This window comes from Apium graveolens, chromosome 9, assembly GCF_009905375.1.
Source record: "Apium graveolens cultivar Ventura chromosome 9, ASM990537v1, whole genome shotgun sequence".
Lineage (NCBI taxonomy): Eukaryota > Viridiplantae > Streptophyta > Magnoliopsida > Apiales > Apiaceae > Apium > Apium graveolens.
Window position 1 is genome coordinate 1765759 of NC_133655.1, and position 18494 is coordinate 1784252.

An 18494-nucleotide genomic window follows, 5' to 3' on the forward strand; every position below is an offset into this window, starting at 1 on the left:
ACTGTCGACAGTTCTATGCAGACAATGGAATAATACACCAAACCTCATGTGTCAATCAACCATAGCAAAATGCTCGTGTGGAACGACGTCATAGATATGTGCTTGAAGTTGCTAGATGCCTTCATTTTCAAGCTGGTCTGCCATTGGAACACTGGGGTGAGTGTGTCCTTGCTGCTGTTTATTTGATTAATCGACTTCCAACACCAGTTTTGGAGAATAAAACACCATAAGAGACCTTGTTTGACGAACCACCGGATTATGATCGTGTAAAAGCCTATGGGTGCCTTTTCTTTGCTGCGAACCCATCTCAAAATGGTGATAAATTCGGCCCAAGGGGAGTCCCGTGTGTCTTTGTTGGATACCCGTTTAATCAAAAGGGCTATACTCTGTTGGATTTGACAACCAAGAAGACATTTGTCTCTCGTGACGTGATCTTTCATGAGTCGATTTTTCCTCTCAATAGTGCAAGTTCAGATTCTTATATACAACCTACGCCTGTGAAGATGCCTCAGCCTAGTGCCTACTGCCATGATGATATAGTGTTTGAGGATGTGCAGCCAACTGATGAGACAAAAAACAATGATTCATACACATCACCACCCGAATAGGAGATCCTCTCGAGTCTTTCATAAGCCTGCTTGGTTGGGAGATTATGTGAACAGTGTGCACACAACTGCAAATGCTGTAAGCGTTGTTGACATGGTGATAAATGATCATTTCCAGTGTTTCTCAGCAAACTTGACAATTAACAATGATCCTACCAGTTTTAAACAAGCTGTGCAAAGCGAGAATTGGAGAGAACCATGAATAGTGAGTTAACAGCCTTGGAAGAGAACAACACTTGGAAAATTACTAAACTTCCCCCAGGCAGGAAAGCCATTGGATGCAAGTGGCTCTTCAAAACTAAGTACAATCCTGATGGAACGATTGAAAGATACAAATCAAGGCTCGTGGTTCTGGGATGCAAACTGATTTGTGGCATTGATTATGCAGAAACATTCGCACACCAGTGGCGAAATTAATAACAGTTCGTGCTCTCTTAGCTATGGCTGCAATACAAGGCTGGGCAACAGTGCAAATGGACGTGTCTAACGCATTCCTGAACGGAGATCTTAATGAAATTTTCTATATGAAATTTCCCTAAGGGTACAGTGGCATGGGATCGCAAATTATTGCTGAGTCTGTCCATGCTGCAAATTGGTCAACTGGCGAATAGGTGTGTCAACTGGCGAATGGGTGAGTGAGACAAGTGGCACACCACTCACAAATCCTCATCCTTATCAAAGACTCGTTGGAAAACTTATATACTTGACAGTGACACGTCCAGATATTGTGTTTGCTGTGCACATCTTGAGCCAACCATCTTCAGGCAACAATGAAATTACTTCGATATTTGGGAGACAATCCGTCTCAAGGTGTTCTCTTATCATCTGCATCTCGCCCCTCAATACAAGCATACTCAGACAGTGATTGGGCGGATTGTCCGGTAACTCGTCGATCAACATCTGGTTTTTGTTTGCTTTTGGATGACTCAGGGCAATCCCGCCTTTGGGGAATCCCTCCTTTGAAGTGAAAGATGCAAAAGATCATCAGAAAGGATACAACCCCTTTCTCTTTATGATATTCCAGCCTTGGCAAACAAAGAAACAACAAGTTGTAGCTCGTTCGGTATCGCTCCATGGCACTTACAGCATGTGAAAAAACGTGGTTATCTACTCTCCTGAAAGACATGGGCCTCTTCTCCTTACCACCTGCAGTTCTGCATTGTGATAACATGGCAGCACTCACTATTGCTGCCAACCCAGTGATGCATGCTAGAAACAAACACATTGAAGTGGATTGTCACTTCATATGCGACAAAGTAAAGGCTGGCGATATTAAAACTTCTCATGTGCCTTCTGGGTCTCAACATGCAGACATACTAACAAAGCCACTATCAGTGACCTCTACCCCTGCGTCTCCAGCTTAGCCTGAAGGGGAGTAATGGAGATTATGTACGTTGCTGCTGTGCCACCTTGCATGCCACATCACTATTCTCTCAAAAACCACCTCTAGGACCACATTCTCGTAATTGTCTCTTTTATCCTTCTTGTTAGCTTAAGTACTCTGATAGTATAAGGACATGGTTGTCTTTCTCTATTCCTAATTTGTTGGTTGCTATATGTAAAGGAAGATGTATGGATTAAAGGCATTATTGAATGATCATAATTTTGACGTTAAGGCATGTATTAAAAAATGAAGCCCAAACATAAAAATTAAGGCATGAATAAAAAGATGATGCCAGATATTAAATTTGCTATCTGATCCTCAATTATCTGACACAATCTAATTAAAATGAAATTAAATTGAAAGGTTGGAGATTATTTTGGTAATTTCCGCAAAAAAATTTAAGTTATTTAAAAATCCTATCATTGACTTCTATACGGATAAAACGATGAATGCTAAAGTACAAAATTGGATATAACATTAATTTAAAAATACAGTAAATGTCTTCCAGTAAAGAAATGTCTGCAAATTGGACTTTCTTATAGATCAAGTTGCTGAAAATTTAAACAAAAAACTTTATTACTTTAAGGCAAAAAAGCAAAGAAAAAATGTCTACAAAAATGTACGATGATCAATTCTGTACATGTTGCAGTCAGTAAAAAGGCTGAAGCATCAATCCTGCCTCATAATCCCCCTAAACGAGAAGTGAGATCAAGGAATATATCCTCTCTGCATGGTATTGTAAGTCCACCATTTGGATGATGAAAACCATATTCTTCCTCTGCTTGACTCAACAAGTTCTGAAAAGAAGATTTATTTAAGAATGATAATGGGATCACGAATCGCTTCTTTTCTTGTTCTCCAACATAGACTTCACAATAACCTTTTGGTACATCTGACCCTTTAGAACCTGTGTGCCTGGCACTGAAGGAAGATCGTCGAATAATTTGTTTAGCTTGATTAATAAGAGGCATACGAATAGCCATGGCTGTCAAGAATGAATGAAAATAGGCTTTGTAAATGCTTAGACATTTGAAACAAAGTTCATTGTAATTATGTAAAAGTTATCATATAGAAATCGGAAAATCTCTGCTGCACTAGCCTTTTTGATCTTGGGCATGAAAATTCTTACTGCAGAATAAAAGGCCTTCTTTAGTGCAAGGATTTTCGTATTTGCAGATATATTTTCATTTGGGGATGATCGTTTTACTGATGTGTAAAAGAATCGACATTGCTCGAAATTCGCAAGTAAAAGATATTTTACGACTTGTTGGAAAATTTGAAGTTTTGTCAAACTCCTAACATTTGGTTGCTCAGTTCTTTGTTACCTCTATTCTTTATCACTAATGAACTTTTAACAACTGTGTAAAACTATATTTTCCGGATTTCACATCTCTGCAAATGGGACTTTCTTATAGATTTTGCTGAATGTTTCAACTGGAAAAATTCTTACAGAGAAACCCTAGTTATTACTTTAGGGCAAAAAATTTCAACAAAAAATTTTTTATAGATCAAGTTGCTGAAAATTTTACCAAAAAAATTTCTTATATGAAAGAAAGTAAAGCCAACCCTAGTCATTACTTTAGGGCAATAAAGCAATGAAAAAATGTCTACAAAAATGTGTGATGATCAATTCTGTACATGTTGGAGTCAATAGAAACTAGAAAAGGCTTGACTCATAATCCCCAAGTATCATTGAGCAGTCCACAAGGACCCCTAAAACTCAAAACCCTACAACAGAATCTCACTCCATTCAGATCACTACTATACGACTGAATGGAGAAAACTTTCTACGCTGGTCTCAGTCTGTTCGCATGTACATCCATGGCAGGGGTAAAATTGGTTACTTGACAGGGGATAAGAAAGAGCCTGATGCAAAAGATGCCACCTATTCAATGTGGGATGCAGAGAATTCTATGGTTATGACTTGGCTGGTGAATTCAATGGAGGAGGATATAAGTTCCAACTATATGTGCTACCACACAGCAAAGGAGCTTTGGGATAACGTCAATCAGATGTACTCTGATTTAGAAAATCAGTCTCAAGTGTATGAGCTGACTTTGAAGCTTGGAGAAATCCGCCAAGGTGAGGATAATGTTACTAAGTATTTTAATTCCTTAAAACGTCTTTGGCAAGATTTAGATCTATACAATAATTATGAGTGGAAATCTCCAGAGTATTGTAATCACTATAAGAAAACGGTGGAGGATAATCGTATTTTTAAATTTCTCATTGGTCTTAATGTTGAGTTTGATGAAGGCAGGATAACTGCTAGGAAAGTCGTCACCTAGTAATGCTTGGAAAAAGGAATCTCATAAGTACAGTTGAGAATTCTGCTCTTGCACTTGGTACTAATATTGGACGAGTTGATTCTAAAAGGACTGATGAGAAGCCTCGTATTTGGTGTGATCATTGCAACAAACCACGTCATACACGTGAAACTTGTTGGAAGATTCATGGAAAACCAACAAATTGGAAGGGTTCTCATGAAGGCCGATTCAACCGTTCTCCCGCTGCACACGAGGCAAAATCTGTTACACTTAATGAAGAGCATGTCACTAATCTTTTAAAGCTGTTAAACTCTAATCCAGGCTTATTAACTGCTCCCAATGCTTCTGTTGCGCAAACAGGTAATGAAATAAAAGCCTTATCTTCTTATTTTCCTCATCATTCTACCCCTTGGATCATTGACTCGGGGGTTTCAGATCACATGACCAGTTCTTCTTACTTATTTCATACTTATAATCCTTGTTCTGGTCATGAAAAATTCGTATCGCAGATGGCTCATATTCTGCAATAGCTGGTAAAGGTTTGATTAATCTATCTAAAACCATTTCCCTTAAATCTGTTCTTCATGTCCCAAAACTTGCATGTAATCTCTTGTCAGTTAGTAAGTTATCCAGAGATTCTAATTGCCGTGTTATATTTTGTGAAACTCACTGTATATTTCAGGAGCAGAGTTCGGGGAAGATGATTGGCAGTGCTAAGTTGATAGATGGTCTCTACTATTTTGAAGATGCCTTCAAGAATAAAGAAGCTCGAGGTTTCAGTAGTATCAATTCTATCCCTAATAAAGATCAGATTATGCTTTGGCATTACCGACTAGGACACCCTAGTTTAAGAGATTTGATTGCTCTAAGTTCTTTTGCGAAAGCTGCATATTATCTAAAAATCATAAAACTCTTTATCCTTCCAGACCCTATCAAGCCTCTAAACCATTCTACTTAATACATAGTGATGTTTGGGGTCCCTCTAGAATTAAAACTTATACCGGTAGGAGGTGGTTTGTCACATTTACTGATGATCATACTCGTTTATGTTGGATTTATTTGATGAGTGAAAAATCTGAAGTTGCAGACTTGTTCACGAATTTTTACTCAATGGTGGAAACCCAATTTCAAACTAAAATTGGAATTCTTCGTACTGATAATGGAACCGAGTATTTTAAAAGAGTTCTTACAAGTTTTTTGAAAGAAAAAGGCATTCAACATCAATCTACTTGTGTTGATATGCCTCAACAAAATGGCATCGCAGAGCGAAAAAATAAGCATTTACTTGAAGTTGCACGTGCAATTATGTTTTCTATGCACGTTCCTAAATATCTATGGGGAGAAGCAATTTTAACTGCATCTTACTTAATTAATCGTATGCCTACACGTGTTTTAAACTATGTTACTCCTCTTGAACATTTCAAAAAGTATTTTCCCGAGTCACGTATTTTGTCAGGCATTCCTCTTAAAACATTCGGGTGCACTGTCTATGTTTACTTATCCAATAAAGAAAGGTCAAAACTTGATCCTAGGGCTGAAAAATGTGTTTTTATTGGTTATGCCCCAAATAAAAGAGGATATAAGTGCTTTAACCGAAAATTGAGAAAAACCACAATATCTATGGATGTCATTTTTCTCGAACATCAACCGTTTTTTAAAAAGGGTTTACTTCAGGGAGAGGAACAAGAGCAAACAAAAGAAAATTTTTGGGATATGATGCCCACTCCTTTACCTAAAATTGTGGATAATGACATATTATCATATAAAGAGGATGTTGTTATGCCTCTCACTACTGGTAAAACTGGAAATCCTTGCATTGATATTCCAAGTATAACTGATTCTTTAACAGGGGGAGAAATACTATCTAAGGTTCCTATGGAACGGAGTACAGAGCTTCTGGTTTATACAAGGAGGAAAAATTATCAAAAAAGTAGAGAACCAGATATCCCTTCTGCACAAGTCCATTCAACAATCCCGGACATTGAATCTGAAAATACAGGTACTTCACATATGCCTTTACCTAGTGTTGTTAACAGTCCAGCTAGCCTTTCTCCAACTTCTAATAATTTGTCTGATCCAAATATTGCTTCTGATGATCATAATATTCCTATAGCAATCAGGAAAGGAAAGCGTTCATGTACTAATCATCCTTTGTCCAAATATATGTCCTACGGTAAACTCTCAAAAAAACATAGTTCTTTTACATCAAAAATTTCTAATCTGTTTGTGCCCAGAAACATTCAGGAAGCACTTAATGATCCAAATTGTAGACCGGCAGTGATGGAAGAAATGAATGCTCTAAGAAAAAGTGAGACTTGGGAAATTGTTGATCCACCTAAAGATCATAAAATATTTGGATGTAAATGGGTGTTTACGGTAAAATGTAAAGCAGACGGAAGTATAGAGAGATACAAGGTAAGATTGGTTGCAAAAGGGTTTACTCAAATATATGGAGTAGACTATCAAGAGACTTTTGCTCCGGTCGCTAAAATAAACTCTATCCGAATATTATTGTCTCTAGCAGCTAATTTCAATTGGCCTTTACATCAGTTAGACGTCAAGAACACCTTTCTTAAAGGAGAATTAGAAGAAAAGGTGTTCATGCGGTTACCTCCTGGATTTGAACAGGTATTGGGTCATGATAAGGTATTAAGATTAAAAAAGTCCTTGTATGGCCTTAAACAATCGTGTACATGGTTTAAGCGCTTTACTAAGGTCGTAAAGGGCTATGGTTACTTTCAAAGCCAAGCTGACCATACACTGTTCTATAAACGGTCTAGGGATGGTAAAATTTCTATTTTAATTGTTTATGTGGATGACATAATTATAACAGGTGATGATCTTGAAGGAATAACATGTTTAAAGAAATGATTATCACAAGACTTTGAGATAAAGGACCTAGGAGAGCTAAAATATTTCCTTGGCATGGAGTTTGCAAGGTCGAGGGAAGGCATCTTTGTCAATCAAAGAAAATACATTCTTGATTTACTCAAGGAGACAGGACTACTAGGTTGCAAAGCTGCTGAGACTCCAGTTGAAACTAATATAAAACTTACACCTGCTAAGCCTGAAGATATAATCAACAGAGAACAATATCAGCATCTTGTAGGCAGGCTTATCTATCTATCACATACTCGTCCTGATATAGCTTTTGCTGTGAGTATGGTGAGTCAATTTATGCACTCACCTGGACAAGAACACTTCACCGCAGCCTACCGAATATTAAGATACTTGAAGGGAACGCCTGGAAAAGGTCTTATGTTTAAAAGGCGTGGTAATTTACAGATTGAGGTATACACTGATGCTGATTGGGCAGGAAGTGCCGATGCACGGTCAACATCAGGGTACTGCACCTTTATTGGAGGAAATCTTGTCACCTGGAGAAGCAAAAAACAAAGTGTTGTAGCTCGAAGTAGTGCCGAGGCTGAATTAAGATCTCTTGCAAATGGAATTTGTGAAGCAATATGGATAAAAAGGTTACTGTATGAGTTGAGAATTTCCATTTCAATTCCTATAAAAATCTACTGTGATAATAAAGCTGCTTATTAAGACTGTTCAGGAACATGTTTCAGACATATAAGATATGAAAATATACGATGTAGACATCTATTTATGTAATTATTGTGGCAATATATATTGAACTGCTAATGTGGAGAATGAAACCGTCAATTTAGGAAGATACATTGGAATTTTGTTACACATGGTTCTGCCTCCTAAAAACAACATAAGAAATTATGTAGGGCTTCTGATGAGTTGGTCATCAAAGTCGGTTACATAATTCTAACAACTGGTAATTAACTTGGTTATATTCGCGTTGATAGCTGAATATTTTTAGTTCATTTTGCAACAGTGGCAAGTCTTGACACAGCGATTCTTGTTTCTCTTATCTTATGGTACTGCTAAAGTACTCTCTTTGCTGAAAAAGAAGATCATCTACTTGTTGCTGTAGGCAAAACTTATTAACTCACAAAGTTAGAGTGTCTGCAACACTGAAAATTCTTGTGCGGTAAGTGTGACTTATTGTGGAAAAATTCGTCAGTGTGACTTGCAGTTTAAGTTCCTTCAAATCGTAATATTAGACTTTGTAAATGCTTAGACATTTGAAACAAAGTTCATTGTAATTATGTAAAAGTTATCATATAGAAATCTGAAAATCTCTGCTGCAGTAGCCATTTTGATCTCGGGCATGAAAATTCTTGCTGCAGAATAAAAGGCCTTCTTTAGTGCAAGGATTTTCGTATTTGCACAGAGATTTTCATGTGGGGATGATCGTTTTACTGATGTGTAAAAGAATCGACATTGCTTGAAATTCACAAGTAAAATATATTTTACGACTTGTTGGAAAATTTGAAGTTTTGTAAAAATCCTAACATTTGGTTGCTCAGTTCTTTGTTACCTCTACTCTATATCACTAATGAACTTTTTAATAACTGCGTAAAACTATATTTTCCAGATTTCACATCTCTGCAAATGGGCATTTCTTATAGATTTTGCTGAATGTTTCAACTGGAAAAATTCTTACAGGGAAACCCTAGTTATTACTTCAGGCAAAAATTTCAACAAAAAATTTCTTATAGATCAAGTTGCTGAAAATTTTACCAAAAAAATTTCTTATACAAAAGAAAGTACAGCCAACCCTAGTCATTACTTTAGGGTAATAAAACAATGAAAAAATGTCTACAAAAATGTGTGATGATCAATTCTGTACATGTTGGAGTCAGTAGAAACTAGAAAAGGCCAGACTCATAATTCCCCCAAGCGAGACGTCAGATCAAGAAAAATATCCTCTCTGCATGGTATTGTAAGTCCACCATTTGGATGATGAAAGCCATATTCTTCCTCTGCTTGACTCAACAAGTTCTGAAAAGAAGATTTATTTAAGAATGATAAAGGGATCACGAATCGCTTCTTTTCTTGTTCTCCAACATAGACTGCAAAATAACCCTTTGGTACATCTGACATTGTAGAACTTGTGTGCCTGGCAGTTAAGGAAGATCTTCGAAGAATTTGTTTAGCTTGGTTAATAAGAGGCATACGGATAGCCATAGATCTGAAGAATGAATATAAAATAATGATCTCTTGAGGACTTGATAATTGAAGAAATCTCAGATAGTTGAGCTTAGTAGTTTTGATGAGTATCAGATGAATTGCAAGTGTATATATAGATGCACTTTGTAAGTGGATTACATTTCGACAAGAACATGAGCGGTGCAAGTACCTTACTTGTGTGGTTAGTAGACAGTAAATGCATTGGCATTTAGGCACACATGGTTCTGCCTCCTAACGACAACATAAGAAACAACAGAATAACAACACATTGGCACTTAGGCACACTATGTAGGGCTTCTTATGAGTTGGTCATCAAAGTCTGTTACATATTTCTAACACTGGCAATCAACTTGGCTGTATTTGCAGTTTTGCAATGATAGCTGGATGTTTCTATATCTACTTGGCTATATGAAAGGTTTTACTTTTCTGGCTCTTCTATCACTTTTAACACCATCCTCTCGAACTCTTTAGCATCGAAAAAGCAGGACTGAAAAATGGGAAAAATATAATGAAGAAGCGAGGAATTGAATCTCGAACCTTGTTTCATCAAGAAACGACATTTTCGCTAGGGCTGTAATTCGAGTCGGGCGGCTCGCGAGCTTGCCCGGCTCGAACTCGTTTAAGTGGGCTCGACTCGGCTCGTTTAGTTAAACGAGCCGAGTTCGGACAGAAGTTGCGACTCGTTTAATTACCCGAGCCGGCTCGACTCGACTCGTGAAATTAAACGAGCCGAGTTCGGGTGGAGTTTTTGGCTCGATTAAGTGTATAATTAAACGAGCCGGCTCGCCCGACTCGTTAATACCGGCTCGTTTAGCTAAACGAGCCGGCTCGACTCGACTCGTGAAATTAAACGAGTCGAGTTCGGGTAATGGTTTAGGGTTTAGGCTCGAGTCGAGTTCGAATTATGCCCGGCTCGAAACTCGGCTCGCTCGGCTCGAATTACAGCCCTAATTTTCGCCATCACCAAGGATATAATAAAATGCATTTTGCTCTACCAATTCAGCTACTTCCCCAATAATTTTTAATTACTTTTCTGGCACTTCTATCACTTTTAACACCATCATCTCGAACTCTTTAATATCGAACAAGTAGGAATGAAAAATGGGAAAAATTGAACCTCGAACCTTGTTTCATCGAGAAACTACATTTTCACTAAGGATATATAAATGCATTTTGCTCTACCAATTGAGTTATTTCCCCAATAATTTCCTCCTGCCCGAAGAAAGCTGTCAGTTAAAGCTAAAGCTGCAAACAAACAGAACCGAGCCGAGCCGAGCATAATTTTTTTTTAAACTAGCCGAGCCGAGCCGCGCCGAGTTTGAAAACTGAGCCGAAACAAAATGTTCACGATCGACTCGTTTATAAACGAGCTGAGCAAAGCCAAGCCGAACACGAGTTTGCTCACGAACAACCGAGCCGAGCCGAACTCGAGCCGAGTTGAGTTGTGCACTAACAGTTCGCATATATTTTTTAATCGACCAGCTTAAGGTATAGTTCGCAAATACTAGTTTCATCTTACAATTATATACCCACACTCACACCCTAGACTTGATTCTTAATCCATTGGTGTATAATTTTATCAATATATTTCACAAGTCAAGTTTTAAGAATAAAATTAATTTTATTTTAAATTATTTAGACATTCATAACTTTAGAAATCGTACATTACTTTTAAATTGTAGATGTCGATTGTCAAAGATATAGTAATTTCTGATATTTCAGTTAAATTGGTTAAAATTAGACTAGACATATAAAATAAAATAAAGAAAGCAAGCCCCTTTAAGTGGTCGAGAAATATAATTATTAAAAACTATTTTATTTTTTTTCTTAAAAATATTATAATGTTATAATTTATTTTAACAACTCATTATTTTAATTTTTTGAAATTGTAATTTTGGTCGATTTTATCATAGACTCCTCTAATAAAAGTGTGAGATGAAATTTACAGTTAACTTTAATTAGAAATTATTTGTTAAAATAATCAAGCTCCTGTAATATGTATTAAATTAATTATTTTATTTATTATTAAAACATGTATTAAATTTTAATTAAATTAATCATTTTACTTTAAAATAAGTATTAAATTTTAATTAAAAAATTTAAAATCTTTATACAAGTGAATAGTAAATATTTATTATTTGTTATATATAAAAATTTCATACGAGCCAAGTCGAGTTACCGAGTTCGAGCCGACTCCGAGCTGAACGAGTCGAGTCCGAGCCGAACATACAAATAACTCGGCTCAGCTCATTTAATTAATTTATCAAATTGCAAATTGTTTCTGGAGAGTAATTGTAGCTCTAATTTTCTATAAATCCTTCTATCAAAGATAGTATACATCATGGGATTACTTTGCTGAACTTAAAAGTAGAAATTTACCAAAATGCCATTTTGCTGTTTATGTCGGAAAAACTGAAAGGAAGAGATTCATTGTTCCATTATCATATTTAAAACATCGTTCATTCCAAAAGTTGTTAAGGCGGGCTGATGAAGAGTTTGGCTATGATCATCCTATAGGATGTCTTACAATCCCGTGCAACGTGGAAACGTTCATTAGTGTGACTTTCAATTTAGGTTCCTCGAAATAGTGAAACACTTTAAATGCTTAGACTGTTAGACATTTGAAAAATAGTTTATTGTATGTAAAAATTACATAAAAGTTATCACACCATTCACCGAAGAAATCTAGTATTCAACCATTCATAACTCTTCTGCACTAGTCAAATTCATATGACAATATCTGTGGACAAGAATGTTCCACTGATTCATAAGCCGTAGGTATCATACATACTTAAGGCTAATGCAGATTATGTACGTTGCTGCTATGCCATCTTGCCTGCCACATCACTATTCTCTCAACAACGACCTCTAGGACCACATTCTCGTAATTGTCTCTTTTATCCTTCTTGTTAGCTTAAGTACTCTGATAGTATATGGACATGGTTGTTTTTCTCTATTCCTAGTTTGTTGCTTGCTATATGTAAAGGAAGCTGTATGGATTCAAAGGCATTATTGAATGATTATCATTTTGACATTTGTGGTTGTTTCTCATTTTCAGATTTGTATATTGCCCTATTAGTCTTTATGGTATCAGAGCCGTTACATATGCTTATTTGGTTTTGTTTTTAAATTCAACTAATCTGTATCATACTCTTTCATCATCTCTCAATCTGTTTTTATTTCAGATCTAAGAAAGCTTGAGTGTCTGTTTACCCAAAATGGCGAATGGCACGAGATTCACTATTGATTTATCCCTCAGATGGTCCTTTGTCTGTAATTATTAAGTTGCCAACAGGGGCCAGTGCAAAGATTACTCATATTGGCAACTTAATATTGAAAAGTGGTCTTGTCTTGAAAAAGGTTCTTTATGTGCCTCAGTTTCAACATAATTTAATGTCTATTCACAGGCTGTCTAAGGACAACTGTGTGGTCCATTTTCACCCAGAAGGATGCTCCATTATTGATGCAGCAACAAAGCGAACACGGGCAAATGGTGCATTTCGAAATGGATTGTATTATCTCAAGGGTGAGCTTGTTGTGATCACTGCTAACTCTGTCTCGAAGAAGCCAATATCAGACTATGCATTGTGGCACACACGATTGGGACATGCTTCCATCACCAAATTGAGGTATATACCTTTTCTTAGACACCATCCCTTGCCAGTTGATAAAATATGTGTCACTTGTCTAATGTCTAAGTTTGCTAAACTCTCATTTGACTTGAGTAATTCACATGCTTCTGATAAGTTTCAACTGATACATGTTGACACGTGGGGGCCTTATAGAGTGGCTACAAGAGGAAAATATAAACATTTTCTCACCATAGTTGATGATTACTCTAAAGTTACTTGGGTATATCTCCTACATCAGAAATCAGATTATCTTGCCACCATGAAATCCTTTTGCAACTATGTTGGTGTGCACTTCAAACGGAATGTACAAACCATATGGTTTGATAATGTAGCAAAGTTTGGTAATGTCAACTGTCGACAGTTCTATGCAGACAATGGAATAATACACCAAACCTCATGTGTCAATCAACCATAGCAAAATGCTCGTGTGGAACGACGTCATAGATATGTGCTTGAAGTTGCTAGATGCCTTCGTTTTCAAGCTGGTCTGCCATTGGAACACTGGGGTGAGTGTGTCCTTGCTGCTGTTTATTTGATTAATCGACTTCCAACACCAGTTTTGGAGAATAAAACACCATAAGAGACCTTGTTTGACGAACCACCGGATTATGATCGTGTAAAAGCCTATGGGTGCCTTTTCTTTGCTGCGAACCCATCTCAAAATGGTGATAAATTCGGCCCAAGGGGAGTCCCGTGTGTCTTTGTTGGATACCCGTTTAATCAAAAGGGCTATACTCTGTTGGATTTGACAACCAAGAAGACATTTGTCTCTCGTGACGTGATCTTTCATGAGTCGATTTTTCCTCTCAATAGTGCAAGTTCAGATTCTTATATACAACCTACGCCTGTGAAGATGCCTCAGCCTAGTGCCTACTGCCATGATGATATAGTGTTTGAGGATGTGCAGCCAACTGATGAGACAAAAAACAATGATTCATACACATCACCACCCGAATAGGAGATCCTCTCGAGTCTTTCATAAGCCTGCTTGGTTGGGAGATTATGTGAACAGTGTGCACACAACTGCAAATGCTGTAAGCGTTGTTGACATGGTGATAAATGATCATTTCCAGTGTTTCTCAGCAAACTTGACAATTAACAATGATCCTACCAGTTTTAAACAAGCTGTGCAAAGCGAGAATTGGAGAGAACCATGAATAGTGAGTTAACAGCCTTGGAAGAGAACAACACTTGGAAAATTACTAAACTTCCCCCAGGCAGGAAAGCCATTGGATGCAAGTGGCTCTTCAAAACTAAGTACAATCCTGATGGAACGATTGAAAGATACAAATCAAGGCTCGTGGTTCTGGGATGCAAACTGATTTGTGGCATTGATTATGCAGAAACATTCGCACACCAGTGGCGAAATTAATAACAGTTCGTGCTCTCTTAGCTATGGCTGCAATACAAGGCTGGGCAACAGTGCAAATGGACGTGTCTAACGCATTCCTGAACGGAGATCTTAATGAAATTTTCTATATGAAATTTCCCTAAGGGTACAGTGGCATGGGATCGCGAATTATTGCTGAGTCTGTCCATGCTGCAAATTGGTCAACTGGCGAATAGGTGTGTCAACTGGCGAATGGGTGAGTGAGACAAGTGGCACGCCACTCACAAATCCTCATCCTTATCAAAGACTCGTTGGAAAACTTATATACTTGACAGTGACACGTCCAGATATTGTGTTTGCTGTGCACATCTTGAGCCAACCATCTTCAGGCAACAATGAAATTACTTCGATATTTGGGAGACAATCCGTCTCAAGGTGTTCTCTTGTCATCTGCATCTCGCCCCTCAATACAAGCATACTCAGACAGTGATTGGGCGGATTGTCCGGTAACTCGTCGATCAACATCTGGTTTTTGTTTGCTTTTGGATGACTCAGGGCAATCCCGCCTTTGGGGAATCCCTCCTTTGAAGTGAAAGATGCAAAAGATCATCAGAAAGGATACAACCCCTTTCTCTTTATGATATTCCAGCCTTGGCAAACAAAGAAACAACAAGTTGTAGCTCGTTCGGTATCGCTCCATGGCACTTACAGCATGTGAAAAAACATGGTTATCTACTCTCCTGAAAGACATGAGCCTCTTCTCCTTACCACCTGCAGTTCTGCATTGTGATAACATGGCAGCACTCACTATTACAGCCAACCCAGTGATGCATGCTAGAAACAAACACATTGAAGTGGATTGTCACTTCATACGCGACAAAGTAAAGGCTGGCGATATTAAAACTTCTCATGTGCCTTCTGGGTCTCAACATGCAGACATACTAACAAAGCCACTCTCAGTGACCTCTACCCCTGCGTCTCCAGCTTAGCCTGAAGGGGAGTAATGGAGATTATGTACGTTGCTGCTGTGCCACCTTGCATGCCACATCACTATTCTCTCAAAAACCACCTCTAGGACCACATTCTCGTAATTGTCTCTTTTATCCTTCTTGTTAGCTTAAGTACTCTGATAGTATAAGGACATGGTTGTCTTTCTCTATTCATAATTTGTTGGTTGCTATATGTAAAGGAAGATGTATGGATTAAAGGCATTATTGAATGATCATAATTTTGACGTTAAGGCATGTATTAAAAAATGAAGCCCAAACATAAAAATTAAGGCATGAATAAAAAGATGATGCCAGATATTAAATTTGCTATCTGATCCTCAATTATCTGACACAATCTAATTAAAATGAAATTAAATTGAAAGGTTGGAGATTATTTTGGTAATTTCCGCAAAAAAATTTAAGTTATTTAAAAATCCTATCATTGACTTCTATACGGATAAAACGATGAATGCTAAAGTACAAAATTGGATATAACATTAATTTAAAAATACAGTAAATGTCTTCCAGTAAAGAAATGTCTGCAAATTGGACTTTCTTATAGATCAAGTTGCTGAAAATTTAAACAAAAAACTTTATTACTTTAAGGCAAAAAAACAAAGAAAAAATGTCTACAAAAATGTACGATGATCAATTCTGTACATGTTGCAGTCAGTAAAAAGGCTGAAGCATCAATCCTGCCTCATAATCCCCCTAAACGAGAAGTGAGATCAAGGAATATATCCTCTCTGCATGGTATTGTAAGTCCACCATTTGGATGATGAAAACCATATTCTTCCTCTGCTTGACTCAACAAGTTCTGAAAAGAAGATTTATTTAAGAATGATAATGGGATCACGAATCGCTTCTTTTCTTGTTCTCCAACATAGACTTCACAATAACCTTTTGGTACATCTGACCCTTTAGAACCTGTGTGCCTGGCACTGAAGGAAGATCGTCGAATAATTTGTTTAGCTTGATTAATAAGAGGCATACGAATAGCCATGGCTGTCAAGAATGAATGAAAATAGGCTTTGTAAATGCTTAGACATTTGAAACAAAGTTCATTGTAATTATGTAAAAGTTATCATATAGAAATCGGAAAATCTCTGCTGCACTAGCCTTTTTGATCTTGGGCATGAAAATTCTTACTGCAGAATAAAAGGCCTTCTTTAGTGCAAGGATTTTCGTATTTGCAGATATATTTTCATTTGGGGATGATCGTTTTACTGATGTGTAAAAGAATCGACATTGCTCGAAATTCGCAAGTAAAAGATATTTTACGACTTGTTGGAAAATTTGAAGTTTTGTCAAACTCCTAACATTTGGTTGCTCAGTTCTTTGTTACCTCTATTCTTTATCACTAATGAACTTTTAACAACTGTGTAAAACTATATTTTCCGGATTTCACATCTCTGCAAATGGGACTTTCTTATAGATTTTGCTGAATGTTTCAACTGGAAAAATTCTTACAGAGAAACCCTAGTTATTACTTTAGGGCAAAAAATTTCAACAAAAAATTTTTTATAGATCAAGTTGCTGAAAATTTTACCAAAAAAATTTCTTATATGAAAGAAAGTAAAGCCAACCCTAGTCATTACTTTAGGGCAATAAAGCAATGAAAAAATGTCTACAAAAATGTGTGATGATCAATTCTGTACATGTTGGAGTCAATAGAAACTAGAAAAGGCCTGACTCATAATCCCCAAGTATCATTGAGCAGTCCACAAGGACCCCTAAAACTCAAAACCCTACAACAGAATCTCACTCCATTCAGATCACTACTATACGACTGAATGGAGAAAACTTCCTACGCTGGTCTCAGTCTGTTCGCATGTACATCCGTGGCAGGGGTAAAATTGGTTACTTGACAGGGGATAAGAAAGAGCCTGATGCAAAAGATGCCACCTATTCAACGTGGGATGCAGAGAATTCTATGGTTATGACTTGGCTGGTGAATTCAATGGAGGATGATATAAGTTCCAACCATATGTGCTACCACACAGCAAAGGAGCTTTGGGATAACGTCAATCAGATGTACTCTGATTTAGAAAATCAGTCTCAAGTGTATGAGCTGACTTTGAAGCTTGGAGAAATCCGCCAAGGTGAGGATAATGTTACTAAGTATTTTAATTCCTTAAAACGTCTTTGGCAAGATTTAGATCTATACAATAATTATGAGTGGAAATCTCCAGAGTATTGTAATCACTATAAGAAAACGGTGGAGGATAATCGTATTTTTAAATTTCTCATTGGTCTTAATGTTGAGTTTGATGAAGGCAGGATAACTGCTAGGAAAGTCGTCGCCTAGTAATGCTTGGAAAAAGGAATCTCATAAGTACAGTTGAGAATTCTGCTCTTGCACTTGGTACTAATATTGGACGAGTTGATTCTAAAAGGACTGATGAGAAGCCTCGTATTTGGTGTGATCATTGCAACAAACCACGTCATACACGTGAAACTTGTTGGAAGATTCATGGAAAACCAACAAATTGGAAGGGTTCTCATGAAGGCCGATTCAACCGTTCTCCCGCTGCACACGAGGCAAAATCTGTTACACTTAATGAAGAGCATGTCACTAATCTTTTAAAGCTGTTAAACTCTAATCCAGGCTTATTAACTGCTCCCAATGCTTCTGTTGCGCAAACAGGTAATGAAATAAAAGCCTTATCTTCTTATTTTCCTCATCATTCTACCCCTTGGATCATTGACTCGGGGGTTTCAGATCACATGACCAGTTCTTCTTACTTATTTCATACTTATAATCCTTGTTCTGGTCATGAAAAATTCGTATCGCAGATGGCTCATATTCTGCAATAGCTGGTAAAGGTTTGATTAATCTATCTAAAACCATTTCCCTTAAATCTGTTCTTCATGTCCCAAAACTTGCATGTAATCTCTTGTCAGTTAGTAAGTTATCCAGAGATTCTAATTGCCGTGTTATATTTTGTGAAACTCACTGTATATTTCAGGAGCAGAGTTCGGGGAAGATGATTGGCAGTGCTAAGTTGATAGATGGTCTCTACTATTTTGAAGATGCCTTCAAGAATAAAGAAGCTCGAGGTTTCAGTAGTATCAATTCTATCCCTAATAAAGATCAGATTATGCTTTGGCATTACCGACTAGGACACCCTAGTTTAAGAGATTTGATTGCTCTAAGTTCTTTTGCGAAAGCTGCATATTATCTAAAAATCATAAAACTCTTTATCCTTCCAGACCCTATCAAGCCTCTAAACCATTC

General features: G+C 37.2%; 4 protein-coding genes across 4 annotated transcripts; 3 read left to right on the forward strand and 1 right to left on the reverse strand.

Moving 5' to 3' along the window:
- The first annotated feature begins 3800 nt into the window (after window positions 1-3800).
- LOC141683621 (uncharacterized) lies at window positions 3801-4277 on the forward strand. Its single transcript, XM_074488354.1, has one exon. The coding sequence runs from the start codon at window positions 3801-3803 to the stop codon at window positions 4275-4277; it is 477 nt and encodes a 158-aa protein (XP_074344455.1).
- Window positions 4278-7181: 2904 nt separating this feature from the next.
- LOC141683625 (secreted RxLR effector protein 161-like) lies at window positions 7182-7805 on the forward strand. Its single transcript, XM_074488357.1, has one exon. It carries the CDS (start codon window positions 7182-7184, stop codon window positions 7803-7805), a length of 624 nt encoding a protein of 207 aa, XP_074344458.1.
- A 948-nt stretch (window positions 7806-8753) lies between these two features.
- Window positions 8754-9340, reverse strand: LOC141684493 (auxin-induced protein 6B-like). The gene has a single exon (XM_074489501.1). It carries the CDS (start codon window positions 9300-9302, stop codon window positions 9000-9002), a length of 303 nt encoding a protein of 100 aa, XP_074345602.1. The 5' UTR covers window positions 9303-9340; the 3' UTR covers window positions 8754-8999.
- Window positions 9341-17087: 7747 nt separating this feature from the next.
- LOC141683627 (uncharacterized) lies at window positions 17088-17564 on the forward strand. Its single transcript, XM_074488360.1, has one exon. The coding sequence runs from the start codon at window positions 17088-17090 to the stop codon at window positions 17562-17564; it is 477 nt and encodes a 158-aa protein (XP_074344461.1).
- The last annotated feature ends 930 nt before the right edge of the window (window positions 17565-18494 follow it).

Coding starts and splice junctions, on each gene's coding strand:
- LOC141683621 (XM_074488354.1), top strand. CDS start 3,801: ATGTACATCCATGGCAGGGGTAAAATTGGTTACTTGACAGGGGATAAG.
- LOC141683627 (XM_074488360.1), top strand. CDS start 17,088: ATGTACATCCGTGGCAGGGGTAAAATTGGTTACTTGACAGGGGATAAG.
- LOC141683625 (XM_074488357.1), top strand. CDS start 7,182: ATGGAGTTTGCAAGGTCGAGGGAAGGCATCTTTGTCAATCAAAGAAAA.
- LOC141684493 (XM_074489501.1), bottom strand. CDS start 9,302: ATGGCTATCCGTATGCCTCTTATTAACCAAGCTAAACAAATTCTTCGA.